A 19015-nucleotide genomic window follows, 5' to 3' on the forward strand; every position below is an offset into this window, starting at 1 on the left:
TTGCTCCATCCACACTAGCTTCTCTACCAATGATTTTTTCTTTCTGCTTTCCTAGCCAGTTCTCAATATCTTAATTAGTAAGAAGAATAGGTTCCCGTAATTAGACTGAAGGGTGGGCCTCCTTAGCAATTAAGAATTCCCTTGTAGCTAAAATCTGGGGACTGTATCAGAGAACTGGGAGCATTATTTTAGTTTTAGCAACTGTTTCATTTGGCCCATTTTATTAAAAACAGTAATTTTAAGCTTTACAAGTTGTATGATTAAAACTTTCATTATTTGATAAATGTAGTCTTCCAGTTTTTTTTTACTTGGAGGTACTTGGTGTGAAATACTTTCAGAGTCTGTTATCAATCACCTAGAAACACTGTTTCTAGGTATGACCTAGAAACATTGTTTCACTGAGGCGGAAAAATTTGGAACGTTAGAGTTGACATAAGGGAGGCTTTTGTTTTTGTTTTAGTAAATTTATTTAGCTAACGGGTAAGAAATACTTATATTAATTATAAATCCTCTTTTAGGGAAATAACTAGTTTCTCCATTTCTGTAAGAAATACTTATATTAATTATAAATCCTCTTTTAGGGAAATAACTAGTGTCTCCATTTCTTGGAACAAACTAAGAAATCCTGCTAAGGCTCACCCTTGCATCTTCTCTTTTTAAGCCGCCCTTCCTTTTGCTTGAGTTTCTCCAGCAGCCTTATACTTCTTATCCAGACCTGTTTTCCCTAGGCAATATTCCTGGAATTTTTTGCAATGAGATATTATCTATATTAAAGAAATCATTAAATCACAGAAACTCCAGCTAATGGAAGGCATTTTTGTATACTTTCATTCCAGTGTAATGGAATACTTCAGTGATTAGGTATACGAAATAGGGACAAAGTCACAGAGGTGCCATAGATTTCTGTATTTATGGATTGCTGTACCAACTACAATAGCATGTCCCATATAATATATGGCTTTGCCAAAATGAAAACTGAGCTTATTTCAAGAGAATCATGCCATTAATGTTTAGGGGAAAGGTCAATGCATTATTTTCAGGCCCAAGAATCCTGAAATAGTCATTGCATCTGAATGAAAAGGAGAAAAAAAAAAAATCACTGACGTCTTTGGCTGACATTTGTGAGGAGTGGAAAATGAATAAATTCACTCACAGTGATTGATGTAACCTAATAAAAATGTCAATAAATTCACATCATTCTGTTGCTGTATCTCAATCATGAGGGTCTAAGTTGTGCGTACTTTTATTTCTCAGGCTGAGGAAACACACTACCATATTTCTTCACCCATTCTGAAGTTGAGATTGAGTGTTATAACATATAAGATATAGACTAGGTAATGTGGTCCTACTTTGAAGTTGATTCTGGTACAGTAGAAAAAGACATGTTCCTAAATAATTATAATGTAACATATATAGTTAAAATTTCATAGGAGAAAAACAGCTAAAATATGATTGTTGTTCAGAGGAAGGAGAAATTACAAAAGTACAGAGAAGCACAATTATGAGAAAAGCTGCCAATTTCATATAAATGTAACTGACATTAGAGAGTGTTCAAATTTAAAATTGGGCTTGAAGTCCTTGAAAAATTAGGTTCCTTCTTTCCTTTACTTTCTTCCCTCTTTCTTTTCATTCTACCCCTATCCTTTCCTTCCTTTTCCTTCTTTCTTACAATTTTCCTTCATTCATGTGAACTTAGTGTTTACTGTATGCTCAGCACCATGCTAGGCACCACAGTAAATAAAATAAAGACTATCCTCAAGATATCATGGCCTTCTCAAATCCCCATTCCAATATAACATAGGATTTCCCCCTCTATCCAAAAGCAAGTAATATAAAATATGCATCGGGGGGTATGTATTGGAAATATGGGAGGAGGGTGCTTGAGGGGAGAGTAAGATGAAGCTAGAATAGAAAATTAAGATTAAATGGAGAGGGACTTCCCTGGTGGCGCAGTGGTTGAGAATCCGCCTGCCAGTACAGGGGACGTGGGTTCGAGCCTTGGTCCGGGAAGATCCCGCATGCTGCCGAGCAACTAAGCTTGTGCGCCACAACTACTGAGTCTGTGCTCTAGAGCCCGCGTGCCACAACTGCTGAAGCCCGCGTGCCTAGAGCCCGCGCTCCACAACAAGAGAAGCCACCGCAATGAGAAACCTGCACGTCGCAACAAAGAGTAGCCCCTGCTTGCAGCAACTAGAGAAAGCCCACGCACAGCAACAAAGACCCAATGCAGCCAAAAATAAGTAAATAAATTCATTTAAAAAAAAAAAGATTAAATGGAGAATATGGGGTGGCCAGTAGACGGAGTTTAACCCTTAATTAACAGGAAATTAAGGGTCATCAGAAACCAAATGAATGGCAGGATAGTTTTTCCCCACTAATGGGCAGTGGCTGGGCTCCTGGAGCCTCTACAAGGGCTGTGGGCAGGAAATGTGAAGGTTAGAGGGAGCCTTAACAGGCGTAAAAGACAGTGTAGATGCTGCATTGCTCCCCCAGAAAAAACTCACGGTCATTGCAAAAGGGTGCAGAGGGGCTTCCCTGGTGGCGCAGTGGTTGAGAATCTGCCTGCCAATGCAGGAGACACGGGTTCGAGCCCTGGTCTGGGAAGATCCCACGTGCCGCGGAGCAACTAGGCCCGTGAGCCACAATTACTGAGCCTGCGCGTCTGGAGCCTGTGCTCTGTAACAAGAGAGGCCGCGATAGTGAGAGGCCCGCGCACCGCGAGGAAGAGTGGCCCCCACTTGCCGCAGCTAGAGAAAGCCCTCGCACAGAAACGAAAACCCAACACAGCCATAAATAAATAAATAAACAAACAAACAAATAAATAAATAATTCCCATTTAAAAAACAAACAAACACAAAAAAAGGGTGCAGAGGTCCTAATATTATAGGGTAAGAGTTAAGAAACAGTAGACTTTTGGGTCATACATATAAATGATAATTATAGCACAACGTGTTAAGTGCAATGTAGATATCTACAAGTACAAAGATTAAGAAAAGATGTTTCATATAAGCTGAGTCATTCCGCATAAGTAGAGTTTGCTGGTTGAGTTAAGGGCGATGGGGCTGTGGGAAAGAGAGGGATTTCCAAGAAAAGGGCCAAGTATGATCAAATATGATCAGTCACTGATTCACTGAACTATTCACCTGAATATTTCATTTGAAATATGAATCACACAGTGATTTACTGTTAATAGAATATAAACTAAGAGGTAGAGAAGGCAGGAGATGAGGCTAAAGATATGCTGTGAGTGGAGTCCAGTCTTTAGAACCTTGAATTTCTATATACAGTGGCATGAATTTTGTCCTGTGGGTGAAGGAAAGCCATTGAAGGATTTTAAGCAAGGAAAGAAAGTTAAAAATGAGGAAAAACAGGCTTGTGCCTTAAAAAAAAAAAAAAAAAAAAAAAAGAATTCAACAAATGGTGGTGACATTTTCCATATGCAAAGAAAGAAAGAAAAAAAAAGAACCTTGGCCCATTCTTCACAGTTTATGCAAAAATTAATTCAAAAGGGATCTTAGACCTATATGTAAAACTTCTAGAGGTGAGTAGAAGAGAAAGTCTTTGTGACTTTGGACTAGGTAAAGAGTTTCTTGATACCACACAGAGAAGCACAATCCATAAAAGAAAAAAGTAAAAAAATGTTAGACTTTATCAAAATTAAAAACACTTACTCTGCTAAAGACACTCTTCATGGAATAGAAAAACAAGCTACAAACTGGAAAAATATCTACAAATCACATTTCTGACAAAGAACTGTACCCAGAAAATATTTTTTAAAAAAACTTTTAGAACTCAACATTAAGAAGAAACAACCCAATGAAAGAAAATGGGTAAAAATCTGAAGACATGCTTCACCAAAAAAGATATATGGATAGCGAGTACACATATGGGAAGATGATCAAAATCAATAGTCATAGGAAATGCAAATTAAAATGACAGTAAGATACCAGTATAGACTCACTAATGGCTAATTAAAAAAAAAAAGACAGTATCAAGCATTGCTGATGATGCAGAGTAATTGAAACTCTCATTAATTACTAGTGGAAATGTAAAATGGAACATCCAGTTTGGAAAACAGTTTGGCAGTTTCTTAGAAAATTAAACATATATTTACCATTGGATCTAGTCATTCCACATGTAGGTATTTCTCCAAGATAAATAGAAATATGTGTTTACACAGAGACTTACACATGAATGTTCATATCAGTTTTATAAATCATCATCCAAACTGGAAACAACCCAGATGTCCTTCAACCGCTGAATGCAGAACCAAACTGATGGTACATCATACAGAGGAGTACTGCTCAGCAACAACAAAGAGGCATGAATCTCAAGTGCATTCTGCTAAGAGAAAGAAGCCAGGTCTGAAAGGCTACTTATTGTGTAATTCCATTTACAGAACATTCTGAAACACAGTTCTTCCTTAAAGAAATGTTCTGATTAACAAATGCAGAAGGAAAGAGAAAAATAGAAAAATCACCATTAAAATATGACAGTAGTAATTGTTGCAGGCAAGATCTGCTATGGATGATAAAATTAATGGGAAAAAGTCTGAGGAAAAAGAGGATATTTGCATAATCTAATCTCCTCCCAAATATACATTAACTACAAGAGGGGGAAAGTAATTTTTCAGTAACTTTCTAGGAGACACCACCTTAACCAAGTGATCCCTGTTAACATCCCCAGGAATAATGCACGTGGACATCATCATGTACCCCCGGATATAATGCATGAAGAGGGTATGCAACTTTTGTGATGTTCCTGCCAAAAATGCATAACCACAAATTGAATCATGAAAAAACAATGGACACACCCAAACTAATGGACGTTTTACAAATCACTGACTAGTAGTTTTGAAAACTGTCAAGGTCATGAAAGACAAGAGAAGACTGAAGAATTGCACAGATTAAACGCAGACTGGACTAAGGATAAGTAGTGCAATGTGGGATCCTGGATGAGTCCTAGAAGAGAGAAAGGACACTAGTGGAAAAGCTGATAAAATCTGAATAAAAGTCTGTATTTAAGTAAATAGTACTGTACAGATGTTTGTTTCTTGGCTTTGATAACAGTCCTATGCTTATGTAAAATACATCAGGGGAAACAGTGAGAGTTATATTGGAACTATATTATTTGAATAACTTTTTCTGTAAGTCTGAAATTATATCAAAGCGAAAATTTAAGGAAAGTTATAGTAATATATTCCCACAACAACAAAACAAGCATTAAAGTATTCATCAAGGGATTAAGTAAGGACACTGCTAGATTTCCATTCATTATTTTGAGATAATTTTTTAAATCAGAAATCACATATACAAGGGGCCAATAATCATTTTCAGTGGCCCATAATCATTTTCAGTGATTAAGATTCCTACTGGTCTTTATTCACTCCTATCAATACATAAGACCATCAGGAACTTGGTGAAAAAGTTCCTAAGTAATGACTGGTTACTTTACCTTGCAGCCTGGAAGGATGGTACTCATTCTCCTGAGTTTATGGATGCAAATTAATGTCTATAACATGGATTTATCTATAGCCCTTCTCAAATTTGGAGCCATCAAACTCTTTACCAGAACAAATTGCATCATTCTTTCCAAATGATTTGGAAAGAATTTTCACTTTTGAAATGAGTAAGATTTCACCCTCTAGATGGCTCTATTCAATTTTATTTAGACGTATTAAAAGGCAATATTATGTATGCATAAAGTTGTTTTTATATTCTCTTTTCTCTCCTAGTTCTTACAGTGTTATCTTCAGACTGGGCAACCTGTTACTAGAATTTTTAACCTGATACTTCTTATTATAGTCTACCCAATAATTAGCAGGCTGTCTTAGGAAAGAGAGAGAACCACAGGAAGGAGACAGTAAGTTAGAAGTAGATCTAGGGAGGTGATTAGAGTGAATGACCTTGAGAAAACTCAGATACTTAAACACTGAAGAGACAAGAATAAATTCCTTCTGAATACAGGGGAAGTTTATTCTCTCTTGTAAAGAGAGAAGTACACTCTGGCAGAAAGAAAATAAGCTGGTGATTCCGATTAGCCCCAGTGCTGCTTGAACAGTGTGATACACAGGGCCACCAGATTATGTCATCCTGTTACTGTTTCTCAGAGTCACACTTGGTTCATTTTCTATTTATCCATATGTATACATTATAATTCCAAATGGCAAATACTTTGCAGTAAATCTCCTGAGACTCCATTAGACTCCAGAAACTGCATAAGAATAATTCATCACTAATTTCCGTAAACAGTAAATAGTAAATATTAAGGATGGTAGGAGAAGAGAGAAAATCTCTATTTCTTCTCTTTTTGTTGCCTCTCATCTTTCCTTTTCCCTTGGGTTGCATCTCTTCCTACTTTCATGCTATCAACTCTTTTCCTCAATTTATCAACAGTGCTCTTTGGGGCAGCAGCTTCTGTCCTGATCTCCAGGTTCTCTTGTGTTCTTAGTAATACCCACAATCTTTCTAACCTTTCCTGATCAGTTTTCTTTCACACTTTTCTCAAGAGCCAGTTCAAATATTCACCAACACCTCAAGCCCTCTACCTATCACCTCAGCAAATGATCTAGCCTTGTACATGATTGAAAAAAGGAAGGCAGGCAACTCCAAAGGCAGCTGGGTCTTCTAGCTACCAACAATCTTTGCATACCATAGTTATCTATGTACGGGTCAGTGTGGTACATTTTCTTCCAGTGTCTCAGGGATTTAGAAAAGAAAGAATACATGGGAAAAATGAGAATAAGTTTTGAGATGATTTTGTCATTTAGTATGAAAGCAATCTAGGATTCAAGAAGGATAGTGGAGAATGAAACCAGAGAAAGAAGACCCAGGGACCTGACCCAGGAGGGCAGGTGTTTTGACTTTCTTATCCATTGCCAAATACCTAATGCTTAGAAAAGTGCTGCCACATAGTAGTTAGGCACATAATAAATATTACTTAAATGAATGAATGATTTAAAGAATGCTAAGCATTTGGAATCTAAGTGAGAAATGAACACAATCTAATTTGCATTTTTTAAGCTATCAGTCTGACTGCAGTGCACATATGCCTCACTCACTCTAAAGTCCACTTCAATCTTGGCCTTGATTCTCACAGTGTGCTGTGATGGGCTGTGTCCTCCTAGTTGCTCCATCCAATGGATGCTTCTCAATCCTTATTTTATTTGGCTTCCCAGCTCATTTTATGCTAATGACCCATCTCTCATTCTTAGAGATGTGTCCTCCTTCTTCCACATTGTTCTGTCTGTCTCTTTCATAAGCTTTTCTTTTTAAGTCAGCCTGCTAGGGCTGGTTCTCCTCTACCTTCTGGGTAATTTCATCCTCCCGATGGCTTCAACTACTGATCACCACCCATCATTTGCACCTGCACACCAGAATCCCACCGAGGCTTCAGAGGCTTCCTGGAAGTTTTTAAATGTCCAAGACACTTCCAACTTATCACGTCCAAATCAGAATTCATTGTTAACCCTCCAAATCTATTATTTCTCCATAATTTCCTTTCCATCTCCCTGCTTATGTAAGCCAGAAGCTTGGAAGTCATCCAAAACCATCCCCATTCCTTCATTCCCCATATATAATCAGTCACTCAAGTCTCCTAATTTAAACTTGGAAACAGCTCTTGAATCTATTTCTTCTCTTTATCTTTCTCATCACTTTTCACTTGGATTACTATACTAGCCTCCTTACTGTTTTACCTGCCTCTAGTTTTTTCTTTCAATATATAATTCACACTGTTATTACTTAGCTCCAGCTGTTTTCGATGCTCCCCCAACATGCCACATTCTTTCTTAGCACAAGGGTTTAGAACTTATTGCTTCCTCTGCCTGGAATACTATCCTACCAAACCCTAGCATGGCTTGCTCCTTCACTTCACTCAGGTTTGTTCTCTTTATCTAAAATTATATTGATATATTTAGATTCCTTTTTGTTTCCTCCAGCAGGTAAAAGCTCTGTCTTTTTCACTACTCTATTACCAGTGATTAGAAGAGTTGGCACCCAATAAATATTCTCTGAATAAAATAATGAACAAGTTAATGAATAATTGTATCCAAAATAGCACATGCCGCACCGTATTGGGAAATACTGGCCTACTTGTTTGTTGCTCCCAGTGGACTGGAGCCAACAAATGAGCTTTTCAAGAGAACTGAGACCTTTTTTTCTCTATCTCTAGGTTTTAATAAGCAGTAGTGTCTGACACCTTGGTGGTGCTCAGTAAATGTTCCTAGGAAAACAAAGTAAAACAAAACCTTTAACCTACCTTAGCTAGTTGAGTAGCTGAATTTCACAAAAAAGTCTAATTTCTTCCATTAGAATCAGTTTCACAGAATGTTTTACTCCCTTCAACATATATTCCATATATCCAAACCTTGATTTTGCTTACAGCAAAATTTTACCTATACTTTTCTACTTTACAGACTGAAAGATAAACACTTTATTAAAGGCACTTTTTGTTTCTTCCTGATCACCGATACGAACCTGACATTATAATAAAGTTGGAGGTGGGGTGGTAAGTTATTACTGGCACAAACTTTCCTTACCAACATCTCATGACTCTTTCTTTTGGCAAAGGAATGAAATACAAACATGTTAGGGTTAGATGTGGCCTTTCTTGTTTTGCAGTACAATCTGAACTTTTCAATCTTTTGTGCAGAGGAAAATATTGAGGCTTAAAGACATTGAATAACTTGCACAAGACCCTGTGTCGAGTAGCAGAATATACAAGCAGGTGGAGAGGCAGCTATCATATTGGTGGCAACTGTAATAGTTGAAATCTTGGAGAATGTATTACTTGACAAGTAAAATGCAGTTCTGGGACTGGAGAAACAGTTCTTGTGTATTTACCGTCTATTTGACTGGTCTGAATCTACTCTCTGACTTAGCGTCCATGTGGACCCATCAAAACTATTTGGAAGGAACCCTCAATACTCTGGAATATTTAAAGATGGTTTGTGCAGGCCCAGTACTTTGTGTTACAGATTCTATGCTGTTCTAGAGTCCTTAGCAATGTCCCATGATAAAACAAATTTACGTTTGGGAATTTGTTTGATATCTTGGTTGACTTCTATTATTCCTCACTGGATTTATGATTTATTTGAGATATAGTTAGCATACCTACATTTAGTTGTTACCTAAGCTGGGAGATAGGCACTTCATTCTTTCTCCTTTTGGTTCTTCCATATCATCATGAATTCAAACTGTAGGGCTCCATCTTCTAGAGTGTGGTTACTGCATTGTGTTTCTTTATCATTTAACCACAACTCTTATCTTTTTATAGAAGGTAGCATTTTCTCTTTTGGATATGTAGTTAATGACACTGGTGTATACATCACCTGTTACAAACTGCTACTATCCATGGTACTAATAGCTACAAGTCTGTTCTCTAACTGATGGCTTCTATTTGCTTCTTGGAGAAAATGTATGTGCTAAGCAAATGGTTTAGCTGGATTAATCTCTTTCTATATCAGTTGCTTCTTAATAGGTTAATGAAATTGTGATGTGTGTCAAACAAATAGGTTCAACTTTTATCTGACACACTTTCTATATAATACAGCTTTTAATCATTTAACTTTGAAGTTTATAATAAAAGTAGTTATATGCACAAGTATGAAAGAGCAAAAGTGTTTCCAAGAACTTTATAATATGTATCTCTCAGCGATAAAACCTATAGGTAAGATAAAAATTACGCATATTAAGAATTTATAAAAGGATCTGATGAAGATTTTGATCTATAATTTTGCATTACTTGCAACTGAGAGTCAGTGCATTTATTTCTCAGAACCCCAGGATATTCTACTAACATGACCGTATAAACCTATACTGCATCTTTATCTTTGTCAGTATTATCTTTTATGCAATACGGTAGTCCTTACGGAGCATTAATTGCTAGCTACCTCTTAGCTACTTAAGGGTAATCTGGGAACAATTACCATGTATTTATGGGAATGAGGCATTCATTTATTGCCTTTCTCTTAAAAATCCCATAGCATTTGCAAGAAGATAACAGTATAAATACGCCCACTTGTCTTTGCGGGAATTATTCCTTTCTCCATCTCCACCACCCACCTCAGCATCACCACAACACCCTTATGTGGGGCTCATACTTACAAGTTAAAATTACAATGATTATTGCCACTCAAAAGCATATTGTATCTATCCTTTCTCAATTAGCCTTTCTTTTCTTTTCTTATCTTTTCTCTCTTTCTTTTTCTTTTTCTTAAAATGGAATAAGGACCTTCACCTAGGAATCATACAAGTTGGGCTACGTAAGGGTCACTGGTCCCAATTTTATACAAGATTGTTAGAGATGTAAAGCAATCACTGTGTTAGTTGCTTGAATGTCTTTGTGAAATAAACTGAGTATTTCAAACTGGCAGACAAGTGCCATAGATTATCTTATTAAACCTATTCAGTTGATTTAGAATAAATAATTCCTACTACTTCATAGGGCCAAATTATATATAATATTATATAGATAGATAATAAAACACATAGGGATACATGAATAATTCACAGAATGTGATTTATCAAAGGTAGAAAATAAATATCTGATCTTTGAATTTATTGTTAGATATTTATTTCCAGATATTTCATGCATAAATACTCGTACAAGGACTTCAACAGCATACTTAAATTATTTTAAATGCTTTGCAAAGGTTCATAATCCAACTTTAAAATTATCTTTTTCATTCCAGAGAGATATAAAACAGAAGGAATAACTTGAAATGTTCATGCTAAATTAATGACAAGGAAGTCAGAAAATATAAAAGAAATAATTAATATGTTGTTTCCTCTCTTTCTCTTTTAGATTAGTATTTTTGCTAGGTATTGTGGCATATCTGGATCTCTCCAAATTTTACATAAGAGGTAGTTTATTCCACTCATCTAAATATTTTCCTTATTTTTAAAAGGTATTGTGTTATTTTATTCAGATTATCATTTATTTAATGCTATTTAATTCAGATAAGACAAAGTGTAAAACTCTGACTTATTCACTGTGATACAGCAAAATAAAAAGCAAAGAAACAAAAAATCCCATGGGTCTGTCAAACAGACAGACCTCAGTTTGAACATCAGTCATACCACTTACTATGGGTTAGAGGTCCTTATGTGGGTTAATTCACCCGTTTGATATTCAATATCCTTCAGTGAATACTGAAGGTTCAGCAGATATGCATAAGAGTTGCCATGAGAATGAAATGGTAAACTATAGTACCAATAATAGCTACCATTTAATGTGGCTTACTATGAGTCACATGCTATGCTAAATGCTTTATACATTTATAAAATTAATCCTTACAGCATTCCTATTGGGTAGGACTTATTTTGGCCCCATTTTACAGTGTGGAAGTAAACAATAGAGATGTTAAATCATCTACCTAAAACTTCACAAGACTTCAGTGGCAGGAGTGGAATTCTAACTGGTGTCCATCTGTTTGGTTAACTATTGCTGTGTAATAAACTATCCAAAACGGAGCGGCTTAAAACAACAACCATTTTATTACCTCTCATGATTTTACGGGTTGATTGGACTGAGCTGGGTGCATACTTTGCTCCACAAAATATCATCTGCAGCTGCAGCCATCTGGCAATAGAAGTAGGGGCTGTAATGTCTGAGATGGTTCTTCACAAAGCTGGCACTCAGTGCTGACTATCTGCTGGGAGCTCTTGTAGAGCTGTTGTTGACTAGAATGCCTCAGTTCTCCTCTTTGCAGTTCTGCGTGTGGCCTCACCATATGTACTGGCTTTGCTCAACATTGGAGACTAAGTTACATGACAGAGTGTTCCAAGAGGATAAGGCCCAGTGTACAAATATGTAAGATGCTTCCACTTGTATCACACTTGTTAATGTCCCATAGGCCAAGGCTAGTCACATGGACAAGCCCACAATCAATGTGGGAGAGAACAACACAAGGGCATGAATACTGGAAGTTTCTACTAAGGCCACTAAAGTAACAGCCCATGACAACAGCTGAAATCAAAAGCAATCTTTTGTGTCCTCCAAACTATCATGGCTATCAGTAATTTTCTGCTCTCCTTGGATAGCATGTTGGCCAATGCATTGTGAGAAGGACTTTGGAGTTTCAGACACAGAGTCAGTTAAATGTTTTTAGTAAGCTTTTACACTTTCCTTCTTCCAAATATAACATGAAATTTCAGTTTCATTTAAATGGTTTTAAAAGAAATTTCAGTTTTACAAAAGAAAAATGCCTCTCAAAGAGTTAGATTATTTTTATGAGTTTATAATGCCATACTGTATTGAGTTTTATATGTTATAACTCATCAGTGAATAAAATAAGGAGAAATATTAAGTTATGCCTTATCATTATTCAAATAAAAGTGAATATATTGCAATATATTTCTTAGATGATATGATTAGTTTTGGATTTCTGAGGAACTTTTTTCCCAAAGGAATGGTTTTGATCCCACTATTTCTGTAAAAACTGGATTTTTATTTCAGAAATTGTAATTCTTTTCTTCATTTTATATAAATTAAAATAATACAGTTCTAATGGCATTTATGTAGGTAGATTCCATAAAGAACTTTTTATTTAAAAGTTTTACTTTAGATAAAGCATTCTATATTTGTATATGACATTTATTTACAAACAGAACTATTTTACCTTAATGACCCCAAATATTTTAACTGTTTCTCCTATTAATATTGAAATTTAGGCAGGTTCAGAAGAAGTGAATTGCTTACAGAAATTAGGAAAAAATATATAACCCTTTACCTTGATTTATTATTTCAAGTTAAATTAGCAAATGATTTACAGGTAATAAAAAAACATTTCAAAGCTGTTTGGTGACCAATGCAAACTCTGATAATGTCATAGACTAATATCAAGACTCCAAGGGATGATATCTGAAGATGATATCTGAACTAAGTTATCCCCTAAATGGCTGTGATATTGCTATTAAGCTTTTTTTTTTTAATTTAAGGAATTGAGACAGATATATAAAAGAAGAAAATCAGTACTTACTTTTTGTGACAACACCTTCTAAGCGAATGATATTTGGGTGGTCAAACTGACCCATGATACTTGCTTCTCTTAAAAAATCTCTTCTTTGCCGATCCATGTGGCCACCTTTCAAAGTTTTGATGGCAACTGGGATCTCTCTTTTCCCTGGTGTTTTCAAACGCCCACTACAGACTTCTCCAAATTCACCTTAAAACATGAACAAAAGTAGTTAGTTGTTTAAACAGAATACTTATATTCCAGAAAAAATGAATTGTCACAAAGTACCATCTTTTTGTTTTTTAAGATGATGACTCTCAAGTGTGCCATTTTTACATAGAGATCTCTTCCTTAAAAATTAAACTTGTAATGACAATATGCCTGATCAGCATCATTTGTAATGAATAATGAAATGCATTTTCATATGCTGCACCACAGGAACTTCCATTGATAGATATCCCTGATCTGCTGAGAAATTATGACTAGCAGAATGGGTGATGCTAATGCAATTCTATAGAAAAGCAATCACTGCATAACATTTCCTGTTCCTGTTCTCAATACTGATATATGGGCCAAATGCCTGCTCTTTTCAGGGAATCCATCAGGCATATGTAGTTGATTTGATTGCATGGGCATATGTCTGGGCTTCACTGCCATTAGAAATCAATGCTAGGGAAAAGGGGGCAAGATAGCGGAAGAGTAAGACGTGGAGATCACCTTCCTTCCCACAGATACAGTAGAAATACACCTACACGTGCAACTGCTCCTACAGAACACCCACTGAATGCTGGCAGAAGACGTCACACCTCCCAAAAGGCAAGAAAATCCCCACGTACTTGGGTAGGGCAAAAGAAAAAAGAAATAACAGAGACAAAAGAATAGGGAACGGGACCTGCACCAGTGGGAGGGAGCCGTGAAGGAGGAAAGGTTTCCACACACTAGGAAGCCCCTTCGTGGGCAGAGACTGCGGGTGGCGGAGGGGGGAGATTCGGGGCCACGGAGGAGAGTGCAGCCACAGGGGTGCGGAGGGCAAAGCGGAGACATTCCCGCACGGAGGATTGGTGCTGAGTAGCACTCACCAGCCCGAGAGGCTTGTCTGCTCAGCCGCCGGGGCGGGCGGGGGCTGGGAGCTGAGGCTCGGGCTTCAGTGCTAGCCAGGAGGGAGTCCGGGAAAAAGTCTGCAGCTGCCGAAGAGGCAAGAGACTTTTTCTTGTCTCTTTGTTTCGCAGCGCGCAAGGAGAGGGGATTCAGAGCACCGCCTAAATGAACTCCAGAGACGGGCGCGAGCCGCGGCTATCAGTACGGACCCCAGAGGCGGGCACGAGCTGCGGCTAACAGTGCAGACCCCAGAGACGGGCAGGAGACGCTAAGGCTGCTGCTGCCGCCACCAAGAAGCCTGTGTGCGAGCACAGGTCACTCTCCACACCGCCCCTCTCGGGAGCCGGAGCACCTCGCTACTGCCAGGGTCCCGTGATCCGGGGACAACTTCCCCCTGGAGAACGCACAGCGCGCCTCAGGCTGCTGCAACGTCACGACGCCTCTACCGCTGCAGGCTCGCCCCGCCTCCTCTGTACCGCTCCCTCCCACCCGCCTGAGTGTGCCAGAGCCCCCGAAGCAGCTGCTCCTTTAACCCCGTTCTGTCTGGGCGGGGAACAGACGCCCTCAGGCGACCTACACGCAGAGGCGGGTCCAAATCCAAAGCTAAGCCCTGGGAGCTGTTCGAACAAAGAAGAGAAAGGGAAATCTCTCCCGGCAGCCTCAGAAGCAGCGGATTAAAACTCCACAAACAACTTGATGTGCCTGCATCTGTTGAATACCTGAATAGACAACGAATCATCCCAAATTCAAGAGGTGGACTTTGGGAGCAGGATATATTAATTTTTCCCCTTTTCCTTTTTTTGTCAGTGTATATGTGTATGCTTCTGGGTGAGATTTTGTCTGTATAGCTTTGCTTTCACCATTAGTCCTAGGGTTAGGTCCTTCCGTTTTTGTTTTTGTTTTTTTTTTTTTTTACTTAAAAAATTTTTTTTCCTAATAAATGTTTTCTTAATAATTTTTTCCTTATTTTCTATTTTTTAGAAATTAAAAAAATATTGTTTAATAAGTTTTTTCATATTTTTTATTTTAAAAAATTAAATTTTTTTTCTTCTTAATAAATTTTTTTCTTAATAATTTTTTTCTTATTCTTTATTATAAAAAATAAATAAATCTACTTTTTAAAATTAAGAAAAAATTTTTTTCTGAATACATTTACTCTTAATAATTTTTTTTCTAATTTTTTATTATAATAGCTTTATTTTATTTTATCCTCTTTCTTTCTTTCTTTCTATTTTTTTCTCCCTTTTATTCTGAGCCGTGTGGATGAAAGACTCTTGGTGCTCCAGCCAGGCATCAGGGCTGTGCCTCTGAGGTGGGAGAGCCAACTTCAGGACACTGGTCCACAAGAGACCTCCCAGCTCCACGTAATACCAAACGGCAAGAATCTCTCAGAGATCTCCATCTCAACATCAAGACCCAGCTTCACTCAACGACCAGCAAGCTACAGTGCTGGACACTCTATGCCAAATAACTAGCAAGACAGGAACACAGCCCCATCCATTAGCAGAGAGGCTGCCTAAAATCATAATAAGGCCACAGACACCCCAAAATACACCACCAGACGTGGATATGCCCACCAGAAAGACAAGATCCAGCCTCATCCACCAGAACTCAGGCACTAGTTCCCTCCACCAGGAAGCCTACACAACCCACTGAACCAACCTTAGCCACTGGGGACAGATACCAAAAACAACGGGAACTACGAACCTGCAGCCAGTGAAAAGGAGACCCCAAACACAGTAAGATAAGCAAAATGAGATGACAGAAAAACACACAGCAGATGAAGGAGCAGGGTCAAAACACACCAGACCTAACAAATGAAGAGGAAATAGGTAGCCTACCTGAAAAAGAATTCAGAATAATGATAGTAAGGATGATCCAAAATCTTGGAAATAGAATAGACAAAAGGCAAGAAACATTTAACAAGGACGTAGAAGAACTAAAGAGGAACCAAGCAATGATGAAAAACACAAGAAATGAAATTAAAAATACTCTAGATGGGATCAATAGCAGAATAACTGAGGCAGAAGAAAGGATAAGTGACCTGGAAGATAAAATGGTGGAAATAACTACTGCAGAGCAGGATAAAGAAAAAAGAATGAAAAGAACTGAGGACAGTCTCAGAGACCTCTGGGACAACATTAAACACACCAACATTCGAATTATAGGGGTCCCAGAAGAAGAAGAGAAAAAGAAAGGGACTGAGAAAATATTTGAAGAGATTATAGTTGAAAACTTCCCTAATATGGGAAAGGAAATAGTTAATCAAGTCCTGGAAGCACAGAGAGTCCCATACAGGATAAACCCAAGGAGAAACACGCCAAGACACATATTAATCAAACTGTCAAAAATTAAATATAAAGAAAACATATTAAAAGCAGCAAGGGAAAAACAACAAATAACACACAAGGGAATCCCCATAAGGTTAACAGCTGATCTTTCAGCAGAAACTCTGCAAGCCAGAAGGGAGTGGCAGGATATACTTAAAGTGATGAAGGAGAAAAACCTACAACCAAGATTACTCTACCCAGCAAGGATCTCATTCAGATTTGATGGAGAAATTAAAACCTTTACAGACAAGCAAAAGCTGAGAGAGTTCAGCACCACCAAACCAGCTTTACAACAAATGCTAAAGGAACTTCTCTAGGCAAGAAACACAAGAGAAGGAAAACACCTACAATAACAAACACAAAATATTTAAGAAAATGGGAATAGGAACATACATATCGATAATTACCTTAAATGTAAATGGATTAAATGCTCCCACCAAAAGACACAGACTGGCTGAATGGATACAAAAACAAGACCCATATATATGCTGTCTACAAGAGACCCACTTCAGACCTAGGGACACATACAGACTGAAAGTGAGGGGATGGAAAAAGATATTCCATGCAAATGGAAATCAAAAGAAAGCTGGAGCAGCAATTCTCATATCAGACAAAATAGACTTTAAAATAAAGACTATTACAAGAGACAAAGAAGGACATTATATAATGATCAAGGGATTGATCCAAGAGGAAAGTATAACAATTGTAAATATTTATGCACCCAACATAGGAGCACCTCAATACATAAGGCAAATACTAACAGTCATAAAAGGGGAAATTGACAGTAACACAATCATAGTAGGGGACTTTAACACCCCACTTTCACCAATGGACAGATCATCCAAAATGAAAATAAATAAGGAAACACAAGCTTTAAATGATACATTAAACAAGATGGACTTAATTGATATTTACAGGACATTCCACCCAAAAACAACAGAATACACATTTTTCTCAAGTGCTCATGGAACATTCTCCAGGATAGATCATATCTTGGGTCACAAATCAAGCCTTGGTAAATTTAAGAAAATTGAAATCGTATCAAGTATCTTTTCCGACCGCAACGCTATGAGACTAGATATCAATTACAGGAAAAGATCTGTAAAAAATACAAACACATGGAGGCTACACAATACACTACTTAATAACGAAGTGATCACTGAAGAAATCAAAGGGGAAATCAAAAAATACCTAGAAACAAATGACAATGGAGATACGACGACCCAAAACCTATGGGATGCAGCAAAAGCAGTTCTAAGAGGGAAGTTTATAGCAATACAAGCCTACCTCAAGAAACAGGAAACATCTCGAATAAACAACCTAACCTTGCACCTAAAGCAATTAGAGAAAGAAGAGCAAAAAACCCCCAAAGCTAGCAGAAGGAAAGAAATCATAAAGATCAGATCAGAAATAAATGAAAAAGAAATGAAGGAAACAATAGCAAAAATCAATGAAACTAAAAGCTGGTTCTTTGAGAAGATAAACAAAATTGATAAACCATTAGCCAGACTCATCAAGAGAAAAAGGGAGAAGACTCAAATCAATAGAATTAGAAATGAAAAAGGAGAAGTAACCACTGACACTGCAGAAATACAAATGATCATGAGAGATTACTACAAGCAACTCTATGCCAATAAAATGGACAACCTAGAAGAAATGGACAGATTCTTAGAAATGCACAACCTACCGAGACTGAACCAGGAAGAAATAGAAAATATGAACAGACCAATCACAAGCACTGAAATTGAAACTGTGATTAAAAACCTTCCAACAAACAAAAGCCCAGGACCAGATGGCTTCACAGGCGAATTCTATCAAACATTTAGAGAAGAGCTAACACCTATCCTTCTCAAAGTCTTCCAAAATATTGCAGAGGGAGGAACACTCCCCAACTCATTCTACGAGGCCACCATCACCCTGATACCAAAACCAGACAAAGATGTCACAAAGAAAGAAAACTACAGGCCAATATCACTGATGAACATAGATGCAAAAATCCTCAACAAAATACTAGCAAACAGAATCCAACAGCACATTAAAAGGATTATACACCATGATCAAGTGGGGTTTATTCCAGGAATGCAAGGATTCTTCAATATACGCAAATCAATCAACGTGATACATCATATTAACAAATTGAAGGAGAAAAACCATATGATCATCTCAATAGATGCAGAGAAAGTGTTTGACAAAATTCAACACCCATTTATGATAAAAGCCCTGCAGAAAGTAGGCATAGAGGGAACCTTCCTCAACATAATAAAGGCCATATATGACAAACCCACAGCCAACATTGTCCTCAATGGTGAAAAACTGAAACCATTTCCACTAAGATCAGGAACAAGACAAGGTTGCCCACTCTCACCACTATTATTCAACATAGTTTTGGAAGTGTTAGCCACAGCAATCAGAGAAGACAAAGAAATAAAAGGAATCCAAATCGGAAAAGAAGAAGTAAAGCTGTCACTGTTTGCAGATGACATGATACTATACATAGAGAATCCTAAAGATGCTACTGGAAAACTACTAGAGCTAATCAATGAATTTGGCAAAGCAGCAGGATACAAAGTTAATGCACAGAAATCTCTTGCATTCTTATATACTAATGATGAAAAATCTGAAAGTGAAA

The 19015-nt window shown here is 37.4% G+C and overlaps 1 protein-coding gene across 2 annotated transcripts in view; it reads right to left on the bottom strand.

Annotated features, from left to right (window-relative positions):
* The window catches only part of EPHA6 (EPH receptor A6), an 839145-nt gene that overhangs the window by 189693 nt on the left and 630437 nt on the right, over positions 1 to 19015 (bottom strand). For both annotated transcript variants that reach the window (XM_068545596.1, XM_068545595.1), the window contains one exon: positions 12983 to 13168. In XM_068545596.1, the coding sequence (XP_068401697.1) occupies positions 12983 to 13168 (186 nt within the window). The remainder of the gene's footprint in view (positions 1 to 12982; positions 13169 to 19015) is intronic.

This window comes from Eschrichtius robustus, chromosome 6, assembly GCF_028021215.1.
Source record: "Eschrichtius robustus isolate mEscRob2 chromosome 6, mEscRob2.pri, whole genome shotgun sequence".
NCBI classification, from domain to species: domain Eukaryota; kingdom Metazoa; phylum Chordata; class Mammalia; order Artiodactyla; family Eschrichtiidae; genus Eschrichtius; species Eschrichtius robustus.